Source organism: Pan troglodytes, chromosome 8 (assembly GCF_028858775.2).
Source record: "Pan troglodytes isolate AG18354 chromosome 8, NHGRI_mPanTro3-v2.0_pri, whole genome shotgun sequence".
Classification (NCBI taxonomy): domain Eukaryota; kingdom Metazoa; phylum Chordata; class Mammalia; order Primates; family Hominidae; genus Pan; species Pan troglodytes.
Window position 1 is genome coordinate 30,536,283 of NC_072406.2, and position 26,441 is coordinate 30,562,723.

The window sequence follows — 26,441 nt, forward strand, 5'->3', positions numbered from 1 at the left end:
AAGAGTTGTCAAATTCTCTGCCTTGAAAAAGATGCCTTCCATGATTAGAGAATTTTCTCCCTCGCTCACTCAGGTGTTTTGCAAAAACACATAGCTATTTGTCACTCTCAAGTTGAGAACTTTTGTCACTTTGGAAAGCAAAAACGGGTAATGTCAGAGACCACTGAAGAGAGTCAAAGGCAAGTTTTACTCACTAATTTGCACATCTGTCAAGGAATATAGCCAGCTTTCCACAGGGTCCGATGGAGCAAAGGCCAATTTTCCCGTTCTACTTTTCCTGCATCATTTTGTCTATGTCTGATGTGTGGAGGGTGCCACAAAAGGTTTGGAACTCAAGTCCCTCAGGAAAAGCTTCATAAAGATCCTCGTAACACCCACATACCCAACAAACAACAAACAAAACAACAGCTTCAACATCAAAACCGGCAAGTAGTGCATCTCCAATGCGTGAACTACTTTAAGTCCACCCCCAAAATCAGTGACTTTATCATGAAAGAGGAGAAGCATTTGCAAAAGTGTCTGTCCCAACCAGTCTATAGAAACCTAGAGTCCTGGCAGGAATGATGGCCTGCTCCAATGACGGAATTTAAGAAGGGATTAAAGGAGGGACTTTTCAGCCAGGCACGGTGGCTCACGCCTGTAATCCCAACACTTTGGGAGATCAAGGCGGGCGGATCACGAGGTCAGGAGATCAAGACCATCCTGGCTAACATGGTGAAACCCCGTTTCTACTAAAAATACAAAAAATGAGCTGGGCGTGGTGGCAGGCGCCTGTAGTCCCAGCTACTGGGGAGGCTGAGGCAGAAGAATCGCTTGAACCCGGGAGGCAGTGGTTGCAGTGAGCTGAGATCGCACCACTGCACTCCAGCCTGGGTGACAAGAGTGAGACTCTGTCTCAAAAAAAAAAAAAAAACAAAAAAAAACCGAAGGGACTTTTCCCAAAGATCTAGCTAGGCAAGTTGTAGAGAAATACAGGTACAATAGTAGGGGACTATTAACAGCTTATCCCTAAGTTCAAGGGTCCAGTGGAGGGAATGGGAGAGAGGGAGAGAGAGGGAAAGCTAGAGTGAAAGTGAGAGAGAAAGAGTAAGAATGAGAAAAGCAGAGGGTGAGAGACCTAATAATCACCTTAGCGTTTGTTCCGTGATGCAGCACTTATTTCAGTCAAGGATGTAGGCCAGGAGTGTTGGGTCACACCTGTGAAAGGAAAATACCTTGGGCCCCCAAAATCACTAAGGAAAACTCAAGCTGGGAACTGCTTAGGGCAAACCTGCTTCTCATTCTATTCAAAGTTATCCCGCTGCTCACTAAGATAGATGCATATCTGATTGCCTCCACTGGAAAGACTAATCAGAAACTCAAAAGAATGCAACCGTTTGTCTCTCACCTATCTGCGACCTGGAAGTTCCCTCCCTGCTTGGAGGCTTCCTGACTTTGCTTCAAGTTGCCCCACCTTTCCAGACCGAATCAATGTACTTCTTATATTGATTGATGTCTCATGTCTCCCTAAAATGTATAAAACCAAGCTATGCCCGACCACCTTGGGCACGTGTCATCAGGATGTCCTGAGGCTGAGTAACAGGTGTGTCCTCAACTGTGGCAAAATAAAAACTTTCTAAATTAACTGAGATCTATCTCTGATTTTCTGGGTTCACATTTTGGTAACCATGAAGGGATTCTGAGTGGAGATGCCCCTCACCTTTGACAAATCTCCTTTTGGTGCCTAGTACCAGCATGAGCTAACTTTATAGCTCAAACCAATAGGACAATTTGCTGGGGTCTGAGAGCACCCTCCAGAGAATCCCTGATCTCCCAAAATTTGGTTGAGATCTAAAGTTTATTTTTCTGTACAACTCCTTTTTGGGGGGACTTTACTTGCTTCCATCAGGAAGGCAAGTTTTCCTGCTTCCATGTCGATGGAAGACAGGTACCTCCTTTATGGACCTTGAGCTCGCTTCCAACAGGGAAGATAAGTTTTGTTTTGTTTGTTTCCTGCTTCTAGGATGGTAGAGAGCAGTCTACAGCTTGAGACCCATGACTAAGTAAGAAACTGGTTTGGGATTCGATCTTGCCAATTATTTTAAACAACAAAAGTTAGTATTTACCAGCTGGTGTTAATGTCTGCTTACACTTACAGCACTCAGAAATCATGTAATTTGTGTGATCAGTGTTAGTTTTGCTTAATGGTTTTGTTGTTTCTTTCTGTCTTGGTCAAATCCGAAGGGGAACCCTAAATTATGGGGAACAGGGTCTCTGAAGTGGGAAGAAAATGGCCATCAAAAGGAAAAAAAAGATTTTTAATTTTAACTACAAAAGGGGCTTTATTTACATAACAAGGCCACCTTTTTGCCAGCCAGACCAAACTGAAAGAGCAATGGCTGTACTTCTGAAATAGCAGCATTTTGTCCTAGCTGAAATCTGGTAATAAGATTTAAAAAACAAATTTGTGTAAGGAGCTCCATGATTAAAAGTCAGCTTAATGAAAAGGCTAACAGCCAAGATGTGTGTGTGTATGTGTTCATGTTTGTGTGTATGTGTACATGTTTGTGTGTATGTGTGTATGTGTACGTTTGTGTGTATGTGTACGTTTGTGTGTGTATGTGTACGTTTGTGTGTTTGTGTGTATGTGTATGTGTGTATGTGTTTGTGTGTATGAGTACACGTTTGTGTGTATGTGTATGTGTGTATGTGTGTTTGTGTGTGTGTGTTTGTGTTTATGTGTACATGTTTGTATTTGAAAGGCCTTCATGTTTTGAGGGTTTTTTTTGTTTTTCTCTCCTAAGATCTTGTGTTTTTTTGAGCAAAAGTTTTTTTTTTTTCTTTATCTTCTCAGTTGAATGAGTTCTGTTGTCACCTGATTTTTTGACTAACATAGTTATTGAAACAGAGTTTACTCGGGTTTTTAAGGAAGAGTGTAGTTTAATTTGACTCAAATAAAAATGAAAGTGTCTCCCTCTAGTACCACCAGACTTTTTCTCTCTATACCTTATGATGTAAATTTTGCTATTTGATTTTCATCTGAGTTGTTTCCTTTAATGTGCAAACTTAAGGCTATTTAGCTGACAACTACCTAGGGTTGTAAAACACATTATCAAGAATCTGAAAGTCTATAATAGGAAAAAGGGGGTGGGGTTATAAATCTATAAAATATACCTCCATCGGCATGCCTAATACGTCTTTATATGTTTTTAGGTGTTGTGTACACAATGTTTCACTACTAAAAATACACAAAAGAGCTCTAATTAATTGGCTTTAAAAAAAAAGTGCTTAAATCAAATACCAAAAAAGACTAGTCACATGCTTTTAAAGGTTATATAACTTAAGTAAAATCTTTAATAAATAAGCTGGCTTTAAAATTATTGGTAAAGTAATATTATAAGTGTCTTAAGAATTGCCAGCATACATTTTTGTTTGCATTTATTAATCAAGCAGTTTCATACTTATCCTTGAGGTTTCATACTTATCCTTGAGGTTTCATACTTATACTATGAGGTGTCAAAATTTGGCATGGGTTACAAAACTGTAAACTCAGCCCCAAACAGAATGATCTTTGCTTGTGTAAGTTTTAATAAGTGAGACATTGATATGGGTTTAATGAAAATAGCTGTATCTCAAATTTAGTAAGATTATCATAACTTCTAATCCTGTGGCTTTAGGCAGTCTAGTCCACAGACAATAAAGAGGTTTGTTTTGGGAAAGAACTGTTAGCGTCTTTGTTTCAAAGCTAAACTATAAACTAAGTTTTTCCCAAAGTTAGCTTGGCCTGTGTTCAGGAATGAACAAGGACAGCTTGAAGGTTAACAGCAAGATGGAGTCAAGTCAAAATTTTTTCATGGTCTCAGTTATAATTTTGCAATGGTGGTTTCATAACTTTAAATCATGACTATCACAGTTTTCATAAATAATCTAGGTAAACTATTAAAATAAATAATTAGGTAAATGTAATGGGATAAATACTTGTAGACAAACTGGTCATAATTTAGAATATAAAGTTGTATTAAATTAAATAATAGATATTTCATATTTGGGAATTTTCCAATAAAAGAAGTTTCAGTGATAATTTTTTTTTTAAATTAAGGTTATTACATCCATGTATCTTCTTGATCTTATCACCCAGGCTGGAATGCATTGGTACAATTTTGGCTCACTGCAACTTCCTCCTCCCAGGTTCAAGCAGTTCTCCTGCCTCGGCCTCCAGAGTAGCTGGGACTACAGGTCTCCGCCACCATTTCTGGCTAATTTTTGTATTTTTAGTGGAGATAGGGTTTCACCATGTTGGCCAGGCTGGTTTTAAACTCCTGACCTCAGGTGATCTGCCGGCCTCAGCCTCCCAAAGTGCTGGGATTACAGGCGTGAGCCACCACACCTGGCCCCTGTATATGCTTTTAAAGTCCTTGTTAACATTGAGTTTCAGGGCTTTAACTCCTGGGTTTGAAAAGGACATCAAGTCCTGCTAAATCTTAAACACTGATAGCAATTAAAGCCTTATCTTCAGGCCCCGTACAAGATGCCAATCAAAATAAACTGCATGCCTGAGATACAGGGCAAGAAATTAAAGCTATTCAACACCTCAAGGCCCAGGGACTACTGTGAAAGAGGTGGGCCCATAAGATCGTAAGGGCCGATTTTGAAAGTTAAAATAAGTTTAGTTTCTCTATAAATTAACCGTTAGTGTCAAAGGCACACTGATGCAAAACTAGTATACGGATCCCTGTGTCAGATTAACAAGATTTTCTAGAAGCATTAACCAACTCCTTAATAAAGGTTATAAAGGTTATAAAAGGCTTGTGGAAGTTATATTTTATAATGAAGATTAAATTTTATAGACTGTTTACAAAATTTTGAACAAATGTAATTGGCTTCATGCTGTTTTTATTAGGGCTTCTTGTTTAGAAAATTAAGTCTCTTCTCACAAAGAATGAAGGTTTTCACTTTTTTTTTTAATACTTGAATTATCACTTTGGTTAAATAAATGACTTCACAATGACCTGTAATCCTATTTTGTAATATCAAGTGTTTTAAACCTTTGATATATGACAAACTTTCTAAAATCAAATTATCAATTATGTCTTTTTCTAATCTAATTAATCCTTTAAGACATTAGGTTCCCTAAAGTCCAAAAAATGACATAATTTGGCTTATTTGGTATAAAAATTATACAGGAAGCATTGTCAAATATAAAGTGGTATTTAGTTTTCTTAGGGCTGTATTTGTATAAATATGTTATTGATATGTGTTCCAAAATTATGGGAAACTCCTGTAATTCTGATATAACTTAGTGTACCTTATCAGTAATAATCATAATTGTTATAATCATTGTGTGCCACAGAGATAAATTTTCTTGTCAATTGTGTCTTTTGAGTATGGCTGTCTTAAAACTTCTTTTTCATCCATGGACAATTGTTGTCTTGTTTTGTTCCTCTTTAGAGGGTGGTTTTATAATCAGCTATAAAACTTCAACAGGTGCTTTTAAATGCAGGTTTCTAATAACTTTGTAGATTGTGATATCAGAATGCAGGAAAAACTTTCAGAACTCATGGAGAGCTAAAATATTCATGAGTATCAAGCAAAACACAGGAATTAACTGCATGGACTAAACCAATCCTTTTGACTTTTTGCTTAAAATGTTTACTGATCCTTTGTTTTGTTTTTCAGACTCTTAAAACATTTCTTTTGAGCTACTGACAGCTTGTAACAATTTAGTATACTCCCATGAACAAAATTTGGAGCATATTTGTTTCTAACTGATTTCTCTGGAATTTGGAAACTATTTGTGTATATTCTTAACTTATGGCAATACAGTTATTTGCGTAAGTGCAATAGGAATCTGTTTTCATTTGTAACAGGACACAATTGGAGAAACTGGTTATTTTACCAAGGCTTTGACTGGAATGATGTGCTTTCCTTTAAAGAATCAAACTTGACTTACGGAGCCAATAAAGCCCTTGGAAAAACTGGCCTCAGATTTTGTGTACACAGTCCCTGTACAGGGTTTCTGACTTGTGGTAAAAACAGAATGTCACTTTCTGACAGGCACAGTAACCCCAGGATAAACTTGGAACCTCAAGAGGAGAGGAAATTGATGAAACTCGTAAGTATTTGATGGCACAAATCCATGACTGGGCTTGGCTTTTAAAAAGTCTTATCTGAGATTGCTTCTATGGAACAGAGTTCCATCAAAGCCAATTTAAAAAACTATGTAAAAAATAATTATTCATGCTGTACTATATACAAATAATTAGGCCAAGTATAATAAGCAAACCAGTGCTACCATGATTTGTCTTTAATAACATGGGAAACTGGAGAGAGAAAAAAATTGTGTTTCAAAACGATAGTACACGTGTTAAATTCTAGTCTTGCCTAATGTTTTCTTTTCCATTTTTATTATTTTCTACAGTTTGGACCAAATTCTAATTTTTCTTGGCTGCAAGTCTTCAAAATGATGTTTTCATTTTTTTTTCCAGTTTTCCTAATTTGGAGTCACTAAAATCTAAGCTGTGCTTTCTTCAAACCACGAGAACTGAAGCCAGACAATTTAAACTTAAGAAGAAAACAACAGCAACCAATTTACATACATAAGCTACTTTCATACCTACTTACTAATGTATGGACTTCCGAGTAATTGGCCTATATCAATTTTTCCAGGATTGTTCTTTTGTTTGTAGTTTTTTCCCCCTTCCTCCCCCTAATTTTCTTTTCACAGGACAGGTGACTTCACAACCTGCTAAAATGAACTTTCAGGACCTACCCATCTAGGAGTAAACCATCCTAGCAATGAAAGATCAGATGAAATCTGAAACCAGAGAGTCTGTTTTGTTTTTGTTTGTTTGTTTTTTTGTAAAATCATTTCTCCAAAAGATTTTAAAAAAGAAAAAGGGTGAAATGTGAAAGGAAAATATCTTGGGCCTCCAAAATCACTAAGGGAAACTCCAGCTGGAAACTGCTTAGGGCAAACCTGCCTCCCATTCTATTCCAAGTTATCCCTCCCCTCACTAAGATAGATGTGTATCTGATGGCCTTCCTTGGAAAAGCTCATCAGAAACTCAAAAGAATGCAACCATTTGTGTCTCACCTATTTGTGACCTGGAAGTTCCCCCCAGACTTCGAGTCTTCCTGCCTTTGCTTCAAGTTGTCACCCCCTTTCCAGACTAAACCAATTACTTCTTACATATAATGATTGATGTTGTCACGCGTGTCTGTGTGAAGAGACCACCAAACAGGCTTTGTGTGAGCAATAAAGCTTTTTAATCGCCTGGGTGCAGGCGGAGTGAGTCGGAAAAAGGAGTCAGCAAAGGGAGATAGGGGTGGGGGCAGTTTTATAGGATTTAGGTAGGTAGTGGAAAATGACAGTTAAAGGGGGTTATTCTCTTGCAGGTGGGGGCAGGGGTCACAAGGTGCTTGGTGGGGAGAGCTGGAGACATATTGTCCAGGAGAAGGAATGTCACAAGGTAATGTCATCAGTAAAGGTAGGAACTGGCTATTTTCACTTCTTTTTGTGGTTCTTCAGTTGCCTCAGGCCATCTGGATGTATAAGTGCAGGCTTGGGCTCAGAAGCCTGACAGAGGTCTCATACCTCCCTAAAATGTATAAAACCAGGCTGTGCCCCAGCTACTTAGGGGAAATGTTGTCAGGACTTCCTGAGGCTGTGTCACGGGCGCATTCTCAACCTTGGCAAAATAAACTTTCTAAATTAACTGAGACCTGTCTCAGATTTTCTGGGTTCAAGTGCCTGTAAACACAACACTTTGGGAGGCCAAGGCAGGAGGATCACTTGCACCCAGGGTTTTGAGACCAACCTGGGCAACACAGAAAGACCCCATCTCTACAAAAAATAGAAATTAGCCAGCCATGGTGGCATGCACCTGTCTTCCTGGCTATTCAGGAAGCTGAGGCAGGAGGATCGCTTGAATACAGCAGGTCAAGGCTGCAGTGAGCTGTGTTCGTGCCACTGCACTCCAGTCTCGGCGACGGAGTGAGACTCTGTCACACACACACACACACACACACACACACACACACACACACAGGCCGGGCGCGGTGGCTCGCACCTGTAATCCCAGCACTTTGGGAGGCTGAGTCCGGCAGATCACAAGGTCAGGAGTTCAATCACAAGGTCAGGAGCTCAATCACAAGGTCAGGAGCCTGGCCAATATGGTGAAACCCTGCCTTTACTAATAACACAAAAATTAGCCGGGCGTGGTGGCACGCGCCTGTAGTCCCAGCTACTGGGGAGACTGAGGCAGGAGAATCACTTGAACCCGGGAGGTGGAGGTTGCAGTGAGTCGACATCGCACCACTGCACTCCAGCCTGGGTGACGGTGAGACTGTCTCCAAGAAAAAAGAAAGAAAAGCATGTAGTTAACCTGCAACGACATCAAACACAGAGTTTCTTCTCCTTCCTCCTGCAAGGCTCTTGTATTGGTTCGAACCCTGAGAGAACGCCAACAAACAACACAAGGCAGTGTGGAGCAACAGGCAGTTTTAATGAGTGCCTGAAGGCAGACCTTCAGGCCATTTCAGGCCGAGGCCTAAAATGGCATCAGCCCCAAATGAGGACGGGCAGGGGTTTTATAGTCTCCTGTAAACAGGAAGTGTTTCAGTCTGTGTATCTACTGCTACGTGATACCCGGTAGGCCTCTCTCTGGGTCTTCAGAACAGCTCTCTCCCCGCTTCTGCAATCTTGCTGACGCACGCTGATGACGTAAGCGGCCTTGCGCCTTGGGACTGGGCCTGAGAAGGGAGGAGTTAGTCAGGCCTCCGCCAGCTTCAAGGTCCTGGGGAAGGTCTTTCACCTCCCTCTTTCTGATCTCTTTTTCATGCTCCTCCTTGCTCCAAAGAAAAGCCGGATGGCAAAAGAGCCCAGAACCTATTGGTGAGTTCCACGTACGTCAGCCTCCCTGGGAAAAGTCAGGCAGAGATGAAACTGGGGGGTGAAAAGCTATGAGGGTGGAAGTGGATTGAGTGGGCCCAGTGGAAGACGCACAGCACCGTGGATTCCCCTTGCAAGCTTAAGGCCCGCTAGTTGGAATTTAAGGAAAAGAAAACAATAATTTTTTTATTTTTGAGACGGAGTTTCGCTCTTGTCACCCGGGCTGGAGTGCAGTGGCGTGATCTTGGCTCACCACAACCTCTGCCTCCCGGGTTCAAGAGATTCTCCAGCCTCAGTCTCCCGAGTAGCTGGGATTACAGGCATGCGTCACCACACCGAGCTCATTTTGTATTTTTAGTCGGGGGGGGGGGGGGTTTCTCCATGTTGGTCTGGCTGGTCTCGAACTCCCCACCTCGGGTGATCTGCCCGCCTCAGCCTCCCAAAGTGCTAGGATTACAGGTGTGAGCCACCGCGCCCGGCCCAGAAAACTAGGATTTTCATAGGGCTATCCTTCAGTGAGAAACGGAGCTAACATACAGGACTGGACTGCTGTCACATCGATTAACCCAAATCAGAGATCTTAGCCAGTATCAAGCTTTCCTAATAATTTCAAAGATCTGCAGAGAAATGAGGGGAAATGGGGCTAGAGGTGAAGTGAAAAAGTTAAGAAATTTCTGCTGAACTCTAGGAGAGAGATTGCAACTCCTTTTACTTGTCAGGATAGAATAGACTATGATATGATAACAACGCCAAGCTCTCAATTGCTTTACAAAACAAAGGTTTGTTTCTTGCCCATGAAATGCCCACTGTGTATCTGGAGGGCCGTCTAGGACAGCTGTGCTGCATGTGGTTTAAGGCTTTCAATGGTTCATTTTCTGTGTCGGCCTGACTGGGCTCAGGCATGCCCAGATAGCTGGTAAAACATAATTTCTGGTTATGTCAACAGACTCGGACAAAGCAGAGACAGGCTTGGGACATCAAGGGTGGACACCCCAGTCCTGTCTTCCCACACTGCACATGGCCCAGGATAGTAGGTGAGGTTTCTAGGTGAGGTCAGTGGGCTTCCTCACACAGCAGGAAACTTTAAATTGTTAAACGGTTTCTCTTTTAGACCCAGGGAGTTCCACAGCCTTTGAGCCATTCTCCAGGCAGTCCTGCCTCCTGGATCCTGGATTCCATTAACTTTAAGCAGGACCTCAGCCAGAGATCAGCCTGCTAGGGACACTCAATGGATGTGTCTCTTCCTCTAAGCAAATATCGTTAGTCTATTTACCCAGAGGCTCAGTGGAGAAACAGGTTAAACCGGTTTACCTACCTTGGTTTCTTTATCCCCAGATCAAACTCCAACACCCCCAGGGAAGGGAAGGAATGGATTAGAGGCAGCTGTATAAACACTATTTCTAACATTAAAAGAAGCAGTGTGTGTGAGAGAGAGAGAATTATTATTAGGAAGAGAAAGTGAAAAACATGAAGGCAGGAAGACCGCTCACTGGGTCTTCCTTGTATAGGATTGGCATGTGGAAATCAGCAATACCTCTTACTGAAACCATCTTTGAAAATTATAACTGAGGAAATTATGACATGAAAGAAATCAGACCTAACTGACTCCATCTTGCTTCTAATCTTTAAGCTGTCCTTGTTTATTCCTGGGTGTAGGCCGAGCTAACTTTGAGAAGGAATTCAGTTCGTGGTTTGAGTCTGAAACAAAATTGATAATAGCGCTTTCCTGAAAGGACCCCCTTCTGCCAGGGGACCAGTCTGCCTTTGCAGGACTAACAAATCAGCTACAAGATTAGAAATTACAGTTTAGGGGTCATGCAGACTCTGGCTCCAAGAGTCTGAACCTCCCCATGTTGCTCCTGGGGATACCATCACTATTGTAAAACCTAAGATCAGTACTTGAGATATTTTTCAGACCCTAGACTGGATGGATCAGCCGACACCCCCCAGACTCATAATCTGGCTCAGCCAGTTCTGCCATCCCACCCAGGAACAGAAGATGGCAAGAAAAACTCATTTCAACTCCCTGATTCGCTCCAACCTGACCATCAGCACTCCCCACTTCCCAAGCGTCTACCCTCCAAATTATCTCTAAAAACTCTGATCCCCGATCCAACGCTCAGGGAGACTGATTTGAGTAATAAAACTCCGGTCTCCCACACAGCCAGCTCTGCGTGAATTACTCTTTCTCCATTGCAATTCCCCTGTCTTGATAAATCGGTTCTGTCTAGGCGGTGGGCAAGGTGAAACCATTGGGCGTTTACATTATCCTGAACCATCTTCAAATGTTGTCAGGCAAGCATAAAGCAAGATGAAACTCGGATTATTTCCTTTCAGGGAGGTTACAGGCATAACCTCGTGTCCCTGCCCAACACACACACATCCTTTGTCCAGCACCATTGGACTGGGCACCTTCTAGGAACAATCAGAGTCTCAGGCCACCAGTGCCTCTTCCATGTAGATGAGGCATGGAGCACTTGGATTTCCTTTTTTTGAAGGAGATCATGTAGCAAACCCTCTAAAATCTAGGATTGTAAGCAGCGCAGGGGAAGCTGAGGGAGTGTCACAGCTGAGACTGGGGGTAAATCGTTCACCTGGCTGAAATCGTAAGCACAATTTTATACAAGTGTGTATTTTTCTAGGATAGCGTTCAGAATACATATCATGTTCTCAAAAGGATTGAGGGCCTATAAAACTTTAGCCAGTAAAACTACATGGTGTTTTGAGGAGTTTTTTGGTTGATTTTAGAGACAGGATCTCGGTCTGTCACCCAGGCTGGATGCAGTGGTGCAATCATAGCTCACTGCAGCCTTGAACTCCTGGGCTCAAGCAATCCTCCTTCCTCAACCTCCTGAGTAGCTGAAACTACAGACCTGAGCCACCACATTCAGCTAATTTTAAAAATTAGTTTTAGAGTCAGGGTCTTGCTCTGTCCCCTGGGCTGGAGTGCAAGTGGTGCCATCATAGCTCACTGCAACCTTGAATTCCTGGGTTCAAACGATCCTCCTGGCTCCGCCTCTTGAGTAGCTGGGATTACAGGCAGATGCCACCCAATTTTAATTATTTTTTGTAGAGATGAGGGTCTTGCTATGTTGCTAAGCCTGGTCTCAAACTCCTGGCCTCAAGCAATCCTCTAGCCTCTGCCTCCCCAAGCACTGGGATTACAGCCATGAGCCACCGCACCTGGCCCCTACATGGTATTTTTAACAAATGCGGATCCAGGGACAAATAAGTTGAGTCCCACTGCCAGGGTCTGACCCTGGTACACATTGTTTGGCCCCGGGTCCATCATGCTCATTAACAGGAGCTTCAGAGCCCAGTGGTAAGCCTGAGAGTGAACAGTCTCATATTCCAAATGACTTCAGAGACACTGTCAAACATTCTGAAAATAAAACCCTTGTTGTAAAAGGAAATTAAATGTGAAGAGTAGAACTTACCCTTTCGTTTTGTTAGAGAAAGACTCAATGCCATATTGCAGATTTTTGCATTTCTCCGTCAGGTGGAGTGACTTCTCATTCAGATATGTGCTGTTTCATGAAAGAGATTTTTAAAAAGATTGATTTAAAATGAGAGCTTATAAGATATTGTTAACAAAAATCAGATTTAATTGATAAAGTGTGTCCAAATGAAGTCTCATCTTTACTCCATTATTGGATTTCTCCATGGAAAAGGAAATTAATATTTTCACCTCTGATGGGTCTAAATGAAAAAAAAAAAAAAACAAAAAACTTACGCTGTAAAGTCAAACATAAAAGAACTCTATTTTGAAGACCTTTTTTTTTTTTTTTTTGAGATGGAGTTTCACTCTTGTTGCCCAGGCTGGCGTGCAATGGCACAATCTCAGCTCACTGCAACCTCCACCTCCCTGGTTCAAGCGATTCTCCTGCCTCAGCCTCCCGAGTAGCTAGGATTATAGGCGCCTGCCATCACGCCCGGCTAATTTTGTATTTTTAGTAGAGACGGGGTTTCTCCATGTTGGTCCGGCTGGTCTGGAACTCTCGACCTTAGATGATCCATCCGCATCAGCCTCCCAAAGTGCTGGGATTACAGGCGTGAGCCATCGTGCCTGGCCTTTGAGGACTTTATACTGGCAGGTTTTCATATTCTGAGGTTAGTATTTACAATGAACAAGTTATTTAATAGTTTTAATCACTGTGTGTTTATTTTATTTTTATTTATTTATTTATTTATTTATTTTTTAGATGGAGTGTTGCTCTGTCGCCCAGGCTGGAGTGCAGTGGTGCATCTCGACTCACTGCAAGCTCCGCCTCCCGGGTTCACGCTATTCTCCTGCCTCAGCCTCCCGAGTGGTGGGACTACAGGCGCCTGCCACCATGCCCGGCTAATTTTTTGTATTTTTTTAGTAGAGACGGGGTTTCAGCATGTTAGCCAGGATGGTCTCAATCTCCTGACCTCGTGATCCGCCTGCCTGGGCCTCCCAAAGTGCTGGGATTACAGGCGTGAGCCACCGCTCCCAGTCGCGTTTATTTTTAAAGGATGTTTTCTTCGGTAGAAAATATGCAGACATAGGAGATCATTAACTCTCTCCATAATGAACACAAATCTGGCCTTTGATTATTCTGATAGCTGCAATATACTGGCCTGGTGCTATTTGTTTTATAAACTTTGAAAATTGGAGGTGGAACAAAAGAAAAAAAATCTGAAGTCAGGTTAAGGACATGGGTTACAAAGTTAGCCTGCCTAATGAGCCTCAGGGACATAGGCATGTTATTTAACCCACTCCAGGCATAGACTTCCATATTTCTAAATCAAGGATAATTGTGCTTACCTCATAGTGTTATTGCCATGATATATATATGCTAAGGAAACAATGTAAACCACTTGTAACATGCGTCACATATATTAAGTGCTCAAAAAAAAATCAACTATCTCTTTCCTTAGACTTAAAAATATATATGCAACTCTAACTTGCTGTTAATGCATTTATTTCATCATCCTGAAGGTATTCGTTGATAGCCTAATATGGGTTGGGCCCACACACAGGTTATTTAGGACAGAGAGGAAGAGAAAATAGACATGGTCTTATTCCCTAATGGAGCTTGCAGTCTGAATAAGGAGAAAGGTATCAATCAACCAATAACCAAACAAATGAATATAGAATTATGAACCGTGATTGGTTATGGTTGAACCAGAGTAGGTGGCTCAGAAGAGTAGGTCTCTACTCACACTGAGGGGTCAGAGGAGGCCTCCAAGTGAGTGTCATTTAGATGGAGACACCCAAGGATGATCCAAACAAAGTGGGTAGTGCATTCAAGGCAGAGGAAAAAGTGTGTGCAGGCCAGGCCCAGTGGCTCACACCTCTAGTCCCAGCACTTTGGGGAGCTGAGGCAGGTAAATCACTTGAGCCCAGGAGTCCAAGGCCTCAGTGACCATGATCGGGCCACTGCACTCCAGCCTGGGTGACAGAGTAAGACCCTGTCTCAAAAAAATAAATGTGCAATGGTTCCAAAATGGGGAGCAGCCTGGATTATCTGAGGAAATAAAAAGATAATAGGATTCAAGGTTGAAGAGCCATGGGGTGATTGCAGAGAAATGAGGAGAAATGGGGCAAGAGAGGAAGTGAAAAAGTTAGGAGGTTTCTGCAGGACTCTAGGAGAGAGCTGATGGCAACTCCTTTTACTTGTCAGGATAGAATAGACTATGATGTGATAACAACGTCAAGCTCTCAGTTGCTTTACAAAACAAAGGTTTGTTTCTTGCCGATGAAATGCCCACTGTATGTATGGAGGCCCGTCTAGGGCAGCTGTGCTCCATGTGGTTTAGGGCTTGTGATGGTTCATTTTCTGTGTCAACTTGATTGGGCAAAGGGGTGCCCAGATAACTGGTAAAACATGATTTCTGGGTGTGATGTGAAGGTATTTCTGGAACAGATGAGTATTTGAATCAACAGACTGAGTAAAGGCTGCCCTCACCAGTGTGGGTGGGCAGCATCCAATCTGCTGAGCACTTGGATAGAACAAAAAAGTGGAGGAAGGGTGAGTTCACTCTCTTCTTGAGCTGGGACGTCGTTTTCTCCTGCCCTTGGACATCGGTGCTCCTGGTTCTAGGACCTTCATATTCAGACTGGGACTTACACTGTTGGCCCCATGGTTTCCATCAAAGTCTCCTCAGCCTTTGGGCTTAGACTGAGCTACGCCACTGGCTTTCCTGGGGCTCCAGCTTGGAGAAGGCAGGTCATGGGACTTCTCAGCCTCCCCTAATTATGGGAGCTAATCCCTCGTAATAAATCTCTTGCTATCTCTCTATTGTTTCTGTTTTTCTAGAGAACTCTGACTAATACAGGGATCCGAATTGCTTCAGTCTTGTGGCACCTTCATTTCAATAACCTGCTTCCATAATTGATGTGGCAGGAGAAGAACATGCTGGAAGGTCTTGCCCTGTATCCAAATGTTTGAACCAGAATTACAATGCATCATTAGCCAGAGCTGGTCACATGCCCCACCTGAGTGCAACGTGGGAGTCAGAAATGAGCCACCCTCCTGTGTCCCCAGAGAGGAGATCTGACACAGGTGTAACTGGAGACTTCAGCACACCTGTGTCCATCGGCAGGCAGAGAAGTGGACAGATTTGAGATCCATTCTAGAGGCAAGACTGACAGGACTTCCTAGGAGATTGGATGTGGGAAGTGAGGGATAGGAAGGCATAAAGGTAAAGAAATAAACAAGACAGATTCATAAGTAATTCTCCAATATTTCTCAGAAATCCTTTCTAAAAACACTGCCTGCAGAGTACACATGGGCTCACAAAAGTCTCTCTTAATCCTGATAGAATTTATCTCCCCCGCCACTTCCTTCCCAATTCCCTCTAGTTCAGTCTCCACGCATCACCCTCTGTGCTTTCTGAATGTATTATACTGTCCAAGGATTTGTTTATTTCCCATTTGCCTTGTATTTTATGCAGGCAGGACTGTTAATGAAGTGAATTACCAAGCCAGCAATGCTTTGAATTACGATGGCGTTGCAGTATTGAATTGTGACCGTGACCAGTAGGCACCAATAGGATTGTGTCCCCTATGCCTCTTCTTAAATCAAAGAGGGTATCTTTTTAAATAAAAACTCAGAACAGGTTTAGTTGCGCAAACTAAAATCACAGAAGATACGTGGAAGCAAATGAGAGGATCTGGGGTAGAAGTGAAGGTGACAGAATGAAGTCTTGGGGACCAAACAGGGTCTTCAGAGTCAGCAAGGCCAGTCTCTGAATCTGGGCTCCACTCTCTGACTTTAGCTCTTGAGCTTTGGGATTGCCTTTAAGAAAAAAAAAAAAAAATCCTTACCCAATAAAGGAATTTTAGGAATTTAATGGGATGTATATAAAAACACCTGACAAGCAGAAGTCAGTAAATAGATGTGTTCTTACTCTCTCAAAGTCATTATTGCTTTATTTCCTCAAATCAGTCATTGTTATTGCCATAGAGGTAGGAAGCATCTCACACTGGTAAGAAGTCACCCAGTAATGAAAGGTACAGACAGAGAAGCCCTTTTAGTTATCTTTGCTTCTGTACCTTCCCTGTCCCCTCCTTTTCATTTCAAGAGTCTTCAGAGTTTTCTTCCTTTTTTCATCTAATGTCATTCGAACTTGCTCCAGAAAGAGACCTTCTCAATTCTGGGATAAGAGAGGATACTAGCTGTGAGCAGATCCCATCTAAGAGGTTGGGGCACACCACAAGTGAAGACGTTGGGTTGAGTCCTTTTTTAAAAAATGCTGATTTGGGAACATCTCTCAGACAAGTCATAGGGGATTGAGAGAAGTTGATCAAGGTGAAAGTAGGAATTGCAAAGACTCTAAACCAGGAACAACATGGTGGCACAAGAGATAGCTGCAAGACAAGCGTGGGCTGATTTGTAAGCCCAGGAAGGATTACTGGGTGATGTGGTTTGGCTGTGTCCCCACCCATATCTCATCTTGAATTATAGCTTTCACAATTACCACGTGTTGTGGGAAGGACCCTGTCGGAGATAATTGAATCACGGGGGGCAGTTTCCCCCATACTGTTCTCATGGTAGTGAATAAGTCTGATGGTTTTATAAGGGGAAACCCCATTCGCTTGATTCTCATTCTCTCTCTTGTCTACCACCAAGTAAGACATGCCCTTCACCTCCCCAGCCACGTGGAACTGTTGAGTCCATTAAATGTCTTTTTCTTTATGAATTACCCAGTCTCGGGTATATCTTTATTAGCAGCATGAAAATTGACTAATATACTGGGGATCATATCACATCCTGCTGCAGGAGAACTCCTTTCCAGGTAGAAGTCCAGCATATGAATGCAGAGGGACCCACCTAAAACTAACCAAGTTAGAAGTCTGACCAGTTGAGTCTAGGGACAGAAAAAGAAGAGGACTCAGTAGGGTTGCCAGGCAAACTCTGAGAACCAAAACCCTGAAGCCAGGCTCTTACAGGCTCAAAGTATGAATTCTGTTTCTGTGAATTCTGAGACAAAAAAAAATTTTTTTAATTTTATTCCAATTTTCTGTTGAAAGCACTTCTTAAAAACTTGCCAGGCATGGTGGCTCATGCCTGTAATCTGAGCACTTTGGGAGGCCAAGGCGGGCAGATACCTGGGTCGGGAGTTCAAGACCAGCCTGACCAACATGGAGAAACCCCATCTCTACTTAAAATATAAAAATTAGTTGGGTGTGGTGGCATGTGCCTGTAATCGCAGCTACTTAGGAGGCTGAGGCAGGAGAATTGCTTGAACCCAGGAGGCGAAGGTTGTGGTGAGCCGAGATTGCGCCATTACACTCCAGCCTGGGCAACAAGAGCGAAACAAAACAAAAAACGCTTCATACCAGAAATAGCTGAAATAGAAAAAATGACCTGTTCACATCAGAACTGCCAAACTATACAGTTGAGAGCGCCCCCAAAGAGACAAGTCATGGGAGAGACCATGGCGACCCTCATGGTGTTCTGCTAGAGCTCTGTAGTTGGGTTAGCATGAGAAGCCTCCGACCCATGAGTGGAGATGGCTCTAACTGTTCTGCCAATACTTCTCTAATTGCTCCATTAGAAGATCACAATCTCTGTTCACATGTCACTGTGCAAGATTATTTTTCTGCCCACTTGTAGCATTTGTCACATCTTGACAGCCCTATCAATTCCCTGATCCACTGACATCTTGTCACCTGGCAAATCTGCCATAATGTAGCAATACAGCCCCTGGCATCCTATATTCCTATACCTGACTCATGAGGAGTGCTGGAAAAAAAATCATGCGGGTGGTTTGGTGCCTTGGTAAATTCATAGTGTCCAATTTGTAGGGCCTTTTATATACCTTGGCAATTCTATTACATGCCCAGTTCCCTCCATGGCTACATTAGGCATCCACTGTTTCTTATTGTCTTTGCCTATTCTCTGGACTCCTAACTTCTCATTTAACTGTGCTCCTTTTTCAGAGAAACATGGTGCAGCTTGGTGAGCGTTGGCCTGTAAATACAAGCCACCCTGACTTTCCTTCTCAGAGAAAGAAATGCCTCCCCTCTCACAAAAGAATAATCCACCTGCCATCACATCCCTCTCTATCTCCTCTGAGATCCAGCCCATCCCTTGATTTTTCTCTCTCCTGAATATTTCCCCTTTCCCTACCACAGTCCTTTCCCAGCTCAATTCCATCTCAAAATCAAAAACAAACGAAATCACCCATTCTGCTATGCTCCTCCATCTATTGCCTTACCTTTCATTCAAAGTGCAACCAACTCTTGTCCTTTTTCTTTACCTGCAAATCCACTAAACCATTCTTGGAAAGCATCACCAAGTCCAAGAGCTATTTCAACATTTGCCATTTGACCCCTGAGGGTATTTGAACCACTGACAACTCACTTAGTACCTGGCTTCCACCACAGTCCTCTCTTCTTGTCCTTTGACCTCTGACTACTACTCAGGGTCCTTTCGCAGTTTCTTTCTTGGGCCAGTGCATAAGAGCGGGTGTTTCCCATGAGTCTTCTTTTTCTGATGTGAATGTAAAGTAAGTGGCTGGTATTCAGTTTACTGGTGTTCCCCCATACACTGCCTCCATGTCTCATGTCTTAGCCTGCTGGCTTCCTGTAAACATCTCTGCCAACCTTTTTCTCCTTCAGCTCCATCCTCATTTTCTCTGCGAGGGGTTGTCTCGTTTGCACATTGTTTTTTTTTTTTTTTTTTAGACGAAGTCTCACTCTTGTCCCCCAGGCTGGACTGCAATGGCGTATTCTCAGCTCACTGCAACCTCCACCTCCTGGGTTCAAGTGATTCTCCTGCCTCAGCCTCCTGAGTAGCTGGGATTACAGGATGCCTGCCACCACGACTGGCTAATTTTTGTATTTTTAGCAGAGACAGGATTTTACCATGTTGGCCAGGTTGGACCTCAGGTGATCCGCCTGCCTCAGCCTCCCAAAATGCTGGGATTACAGTCGTGAGCCACCGCGCCTGGCCTCCTGTGCACATTTGATCACATCATTTCCCTGCTCAAAGACCTTCCATCCCCATCGCTCTTGAGATGTGCTCCGTACTCCTTATTAACTGGGCATGCAAAACCATCCACCACCTGGCCCCTGCCTGCATTTGTTAACCATTAATTGGTACACATTTCCCGTTTTTAATTCCTTCCAGTCTTATATTATGGCTTCTGGCTGCTTTTATTATTTGATTACAGAATTTGTTTGTTTGGTACTGGCAACCAAGACTTTAGGCATGTTTTCATCACTTCAGTATGTTGGGAGGGGGGAAATCTTTAAAAAGTTTGGAAAAAAAAGATACACAAAAACAAGCAGTTCTGCTATCACTGTTATCCACATATGGTTGATATACTTTTAAAAAATTATATCTGTATAAGTCATTCTTGAGTTGAAAGTGATCACTTTACAAGCCCCACTGACAAGATTACACAGAATAGCCAAAAGCTTAGAGACTACAATGGCTACTGCCAAGTAAGAAAAATTAAGACTCTGGGCTGGGCACAGTGGCTCATGCCTGTAATCCCAGCACTTTGGGAGGCTGCGGCGGGTGGATCACCTGAGGTCAGGAGTTCAAGCCCAGGCTTGTCAACATGGTGAAACCCCGTCTCTACTAAAAATACAAAAATTAGCTAGGCATGGTGGCGCATGCCTGTAATCCCAGCTACTCAGGAGGCTGAGGCGGGAGAATCACCTGCACCCGGGAGGCAGAGGTTGCAGTGAGCCCAGATTGCACCATTGCACTCCAGCCTGGGTGACAGAGCAAGACTCCATCTTAAGAAAAAAAAAAAAAAAAAAATAAGACTCTGATAGTGCGAAGAATGTCTCTTGAAGGAAACAAACTATTCAATCCCTACAAAATAATGCCATCAGTGCTTACCGATCATCCACAAAGACCTCTAAAACATAGAATTAATGTCACCCTCTGTATATGACTCGTAATTAATACAATCATGCAATCGGTCCCCTGGCCAAGTAAAACATCCCAAAGAATAATCTGCAAATGGGCAACAAAGGAGTTTCAAGAATATCCCAAATTCTATTTACAATGACTATACAGGGGCTAAAACTGGATTGTGAATTTAAATGTAAAGCTTAAAACCAAATCAATGTTACTCTCTCTGAAGAAAGAATGTTTTAACAGACAGGGAATATTATCAAAGAACAGAAAGCCCAAAGGGTTATACAGTTCTTTCCATATACTTAGAAACACTCTGTCCTCATTCCAGGGATGAGGAGCCAGGGGAGCACCCTAGCCACCAGCATCCTGAGCACTGTAGAGGGATGTAACAGGCTGACCTGCCCCTGGGACAGAGGCCACAGTAATTAGCTGTGCACCAACTTCCAGCTCATTAAGCAAACTTCTAATTATAATGTAGCCACCGCCCCTGCAACACACATACACCATGTATTTTTCCTGAGGGAGAAAGGCAAGCATCGTAGTCTACTGCATGGTTTGAATACTATTTTTAATTAACAAATTAATATTCTGATTTATAAATCGTCTTGTATGAATCTGGTTAACAAAAGTCTGCCTTTGTATATCCATTATACTCAGGAACTGACAAAATCAAGTCACGGCGCCTACAAAGATGAGGGGCAGATTCTGGCTGCCTTTTAATTTCGTCCTTCACCTGATATCTGTGCCAGAGAATGGTAAGTTCTGGAGATTAAACAAGGTAGAAAACAGTTTCTTTGCTGCCTTGAAGCAAACAGCCTGGTGGGGATGACAGACAAGTAAACACACAATTACCATCTGAGCTTGCAGAATGAAAGCCGGCTATCTTCCATAATCATATTAATTTCAAGAAACCATGATTCTATGTTTTGGTGAATGCCATTTAATTCAAAATAGAGGAACTTTTCCTAAAATGACTTCATAGAACTTCATTCTTTTATACACAAACATTGCAGACAGCTTAAAATTGCAAAAATGTCTGCAAATAGTATCTGCTTAGTTGGCTTTTATTTGCCTTCAGTTACCCTCAATGAAGATTAATTAGCTAGCTCTCTGCTTCTGAGTCAGTTACCATAATGTATTTTGCCCTCCTACCATAGTTGCAAGATAGTTTTCAACAATGTAAAATCAGCCAGGTGTGGTGGCTTACACCTGTAATCCCAGCACTTTGGGAGGCAGAGGTAGGGGAGGGTCTTGAGCCTAGGAGTTTGAGACCAGCCTGGGTAACATAGTGAGACTCCTGTCTCTATATACAATTTAAAAATTAGCCAGATGTGGAGGTGTGTGCCTGTGGTCCCAGCTACTCAGGAAGCTGAGGTGGGAGGATTGCTTGAGTCTGGGAGGTGGAGACTGCAGTACGCTTTGATTGCACCACTGCACTCCAGCCTGGATGACTGAGGGAGATTCTGTCTCAAAAAAAAAAAAAAAGTAAAATTGTAACTCTCATGCACATATAAAATGAACATGTGTGAAAGCTTTTATTTTACTCATAATGAGGGAAGCAGTTCAAAGGAGAATGCAGAGCACCACCACCTTTGCAGATCGGGAATATTGAGGTGAATTTGCCAGTAAAAGAACTGGCAAAGTGAGGGGCAGGGTGAGTCATTAGGACCTCTATCATGCAGGACATAATTTGCATATTTATGGACAAGAATTATTTTGCATTGCTATCAGTTAACTGCAACTTGGATTATAAAATAGCTCCCACAGGATCAGAATCAGACACTCAGAGGTGTGTGATCTGGCCAGGTGCATTGGCTCATACCTGTAATCCCAGCACTTTGGGAGGCCGAGGTTTGTGGATCACCTAAGGTCAGAGTTCGAGACCAGCCTGGTTAACATGGTGAAACCCCATGTCTACTAAAAATACGAACCTTAGCCGGGCGTGGTGGCACATACCTGTAATCACAGCTACTTGGGAGGCTGAGGCAGGAGAATTGCTTGAACCTAGGAGGCGGAGGTTGCAGTGAGCTGAGATCACGCGACTGCACTCCATCCTGGGTGATAAAGTGAGACTGTCTCTAAAATAAAATCCTGGCAAACCAAATCCAGCACATCAAAAAGCTTATCCACCATGATCAAGTGGGCTTCATCCCTGGGATGCAAGGCTGGTTCAACATACGCAAATCACTAAACGTAATCCAGCATATAAGCAGAACCAAAGACAAAAACCAGGTGATTATCTCAATAGATGCAGAAAAGGCCTTTGACAAAATTCAACAGCCCTTCATGCTAAAATATCTCAATAAATTAGGTATAGATGGAACATATCTCAAAATAATAAGAGCTATTTATGACATACCCACAGCCAATATCATACTGAATGGGCAAAAACTGGAAGCATTCTCTTTGAAAAGTGGCACGAGACAGGGATGCCCTCCTTCACCACTCCTATTCAACAAAGTGTTGGAAGTTCTGCCCAGGGCAATCAGGCAGGAGAAAGAAATAAAGGGTATTCAATTAGGAAAAGAGGAAGTCAAATTGTCCCTGTTTGCAGATGACATGATTGTATATCTAGAAAACCCCATCGTCTGAGCCCAAAATCTCCTTAAGCTGATAAGCAACTTCAGCAAAGTCTCAGGATACAAAATCAATGTGCAAAAATCACAAGCATTCTTATACACCAATAACAGATAAACAGAGAGCCAAATCATGAGTGAACTCCCATTCACAATTGCTTCAAAGAGAATAAAATACCTAGGAATGCAACTTACAAGGGATGTGAAGGACCTCTTCAAGGAGAACTACAAACCACTGCTCAACTAAATAAAAGAGGACACAAACAAATGAAAGAACATTCCATGCTCATGGATAGGAAGAATCAATATCATGAAAATGGCCATACTGCCCAAGGTAATTTATAGATTCAGTGTCATCCCCATCAAGCTACCAATGACTTTCTTCACAGAATTGGAAAGAACTACTTTAAAGTTCATATGGAACCAAAAAAGAGCCCGCATTGCCAAGTCAATCCTAAGCCAAAAGAACAAAGCTGGAGGCATCACGCTACCTGACTTCAAACTATACTACAAGGCTACAGTAACAAAAACAGCATGGTACTGGTACCAAAACAGAGATATAGATCAATGGAACAGAACAGAGCCCTCAGAAATAATACCACACATCTACAACCATCTGATCTTTGACAAACCTGACAAAAACAAGAAATGGGGAAAGGATTCCCTATTTAATAAATGGTGCTGGCAAAACTGGCTAGCCATATGTAGAAAGCTGAAACTGGATCCCTTCCTTACACCTTGTACAAAAATTAATTCAAGATGGATTAGAGACTTCAATGTTAGACCTAAAACCATAAAAACCCTAGAGGAAAACCTAGGCAATACCATTCAGGACATAGGCATGGGCAGGGACTTCATGTCTAAAACACCAAAAGCAATGGCAACAAAAGTCAAAATTGACAAATAGGATCTAATTAAACTAAAGAGCTTCTGCACAGCAAAAGAAACTACCATCAGAGTGAAGAGGCAACCTACAGAATGGGAGAAAATTTTTGCAATCTACTCATCTGACACAGGGCTAATAACCAGAATCTACAAAGAACTCAAACAAATTTACAAGAAAAAAACAACCCCATCAACAAGTGGGCGAAGGATATGAACAGACACTTCTCAAAAGAAGACATTTATGCAGCCAACAGACACATGAAAAAATGCTCATCATCACTGGCCATCAGAGAAATGCAAATCAAAACCACAATGAGACACCATCTCACACCAGTTAGAATGGTGATCATTAAAAAGTCAAGAAACAACAGGTGCTGGAGAGGATGTGGAGAAATAGGAACACTTTTACACTGTTGGTGGGACTGTAAACTAGTTCAGCCATTGTGGAAGACAGTGTGGCAATTCCTTAAGGTTCTAGAACTAGAAATACCATTTGACCCAGCCATCCCATTACTGGGTATATACCCAAAGGATTATAAATCATGCTGCTATAAAGACACATGCACATGTATGTTTATTGTGGCGCTATTCACAATAGCAAAGACTTGGAACCAACCCAAATGTCCATCAGTGATAGACTGGATTAAGAAAACACATATACACCATGGAATACTATGCAGCTATAAAAAAGGACGAGTTCATGTCCTTTGTAGGGACATGGATGAAGCTGGAAACCATCATTCTCAGCAAACTATCGCAAGAACAAAAAACCAAACACCGCATGTTCTCACTCATAGGTGGGAATTGAACAATGAGAGCACTTGGACACAGGAAGGGGAGCATCACACACCGGGGCTTGTTGTTGGGGTCGGGGGAGTGGGGAGGGATAGCATTAGGAGATATACCTAATGTAAATGACGAGTTAATGGGTGCAGCACACCAACATGGCACATGTATACATATGTAACAAACCTGCACGTTATGCACATGTACCCTAGAACTTAAAAGTATAATAATAAAAAATAACAACAACAAAAGTCAAAGAAGTATGTGATCTCAACAGTGCAAACCTATCCACTGTGGCACAAAATTTTCCCTACACCATGAACACTATCGCTGCCCATCACTCTAATGTTAAGGGAAGGATTCACAGGAATGAGCCTCACAGACTCACTTCTTCTGAATTTCAGTCTCCCTCCACCCCACAGATTACCCCAAACAGGGAAACAGATGGACCTGGCTCAGGCGTGAGTCCTTTGGGCAGTCAAAGTATTGGCTTGCCTCAGTTGCCTGAAGTGGGAGTTACCAAAAGGACAGATTTGATATGGAGATTTATAAAAACCTCAAATTCACTGTGCAAAAGTGGGACCCTAATTAGGAAATGGTGTCTTTAGGCGAGTAGAGAGAAAATAAAATAGAAACAGATTGAAAACAAGTTGCAAACATGAGCATCTGTGCCTCATTTCACTGGTCCAGAAGTGACAGGTCCTTGGCTGTGGGAAGCAAGCCTAAAAGTGTAGAGTCAGTGTGGAATTCACCCACAGTGCAGTGTTTCTGTCTTTTTTAACCGACTTCCAACGATATTCTCTTACTCTAGGCTGGTCTGAAGGTAGTGAGTTATCTCAACTGATTGTTCACCGTCAGTTACAGATTGAATTCCTCATTCTACTCTTTTTCCCCTTCTCATTACTGCACTTGTCTGGTCTAATATACATATTTTTTCTTACTCTAAACAGCTAAGATTATTTTGACCTCTCTTTAGTGTGCCTTGAATTTGAAAATCTTGGATACGCTAAGTATTTTTTAATATTAATATCCACATTCCCTGATGTAAAAATCCTCATATGCCATCTTAGTTAAGAATGAAGGAGCCGGGCACGGTGGCTCATGCCTGTAACCCCAGCACTTTGGGAGGCCAAGGCAGGTGGATCACCTGAGGTCAGGAGTTTGAGACCAGCCTGGTCAAATGATGAAACTCCGTCTCTACTGAAATTACAAAAAAAATTACCCAGGTGTGGTGGTGCATGCCTTTAATCTCAGCTACTTGGGAGGCTGAGGTGGGAGAATCGCTTGAACCCGGGAGGCAGAGGCTGCAGTGAGCAGAGATGGTGCCACTGCACTCTAGCCTGGGTGACAGAGGAAGACACTGTCTCAAAAAAAAAAAAAAAAAAAAAAAAGAATGAAGGCCATAAGAGTGACGTATATTGAATGGTCATTAGGTGCCATGTGTATTGTTTTAAGAAGTTTACACATGTGTCATCTCATTTCATTTACTTCTCACATTGAACATACAGGTTAGATACTAGGTCCATTTTATAAACTGAGGAAATTGAGACACTGGAAGATTAAATAACATACCCGAAGTCGCTGTCCGAGTTGGAAGCGGAGTGGAGTTTTGAACTCAGACGTTACGCCATTCTACCTCCCTCATACGGGAAAATTTGCCCTTGAATGGAGAACCACCTCATTGTCCACAGCACCAGCAGCCCCTCCATTGTATCGAATTCTGAGTCTATGGGAGCTGACAAAGATGTTCTCCTTAACCAAGCTACCCCAGTTCTTTTTCAAGAAGGCCTCATCCTTGGACACAGCCTCAAGAGCTCATCTTAGCAAAGATTTTACTAAGTCAGTTTGGCCAGAATCCCCTATGCTTAATATCTGACCATCTTTGATTTCTGATAAAATTCTTCATCCCTCACCATGCCCTAGGTGATGTCTGATCACCCTAGTCAGCCTTACCCAGAATTGCACCTTACCTCTGAT

General features: G+C 42.4%; 1 protein-coding gene across 2 annotated transcripts in view; it reads right to left on the reverse strand.

Annotated features, from left to right (window-relative positions):
• Positions 1-26,441, reverse strand: part of ST8SIA6 (ST8 alpha-N-acetyl-neuraminide alpha-2,8-sialyltransferase 6) — a 146,348-nt gene that overhangs the window by 69,955 nt on the left and 49,952 nt on the right. The window contains 1 exon segment of one of the 2 annotated variants that reach the window (NM_001037296.1): positions 12,307-12,396. The exons of the other annotated variant lie outside the window; for it this stretch is intronic. Within the exon segment in view, the coding sequence (NP_001032373.1) occupies positions 12,307-12,396 (90 nt within the window). 2 annotated transcript variants of the gene reach the window in all.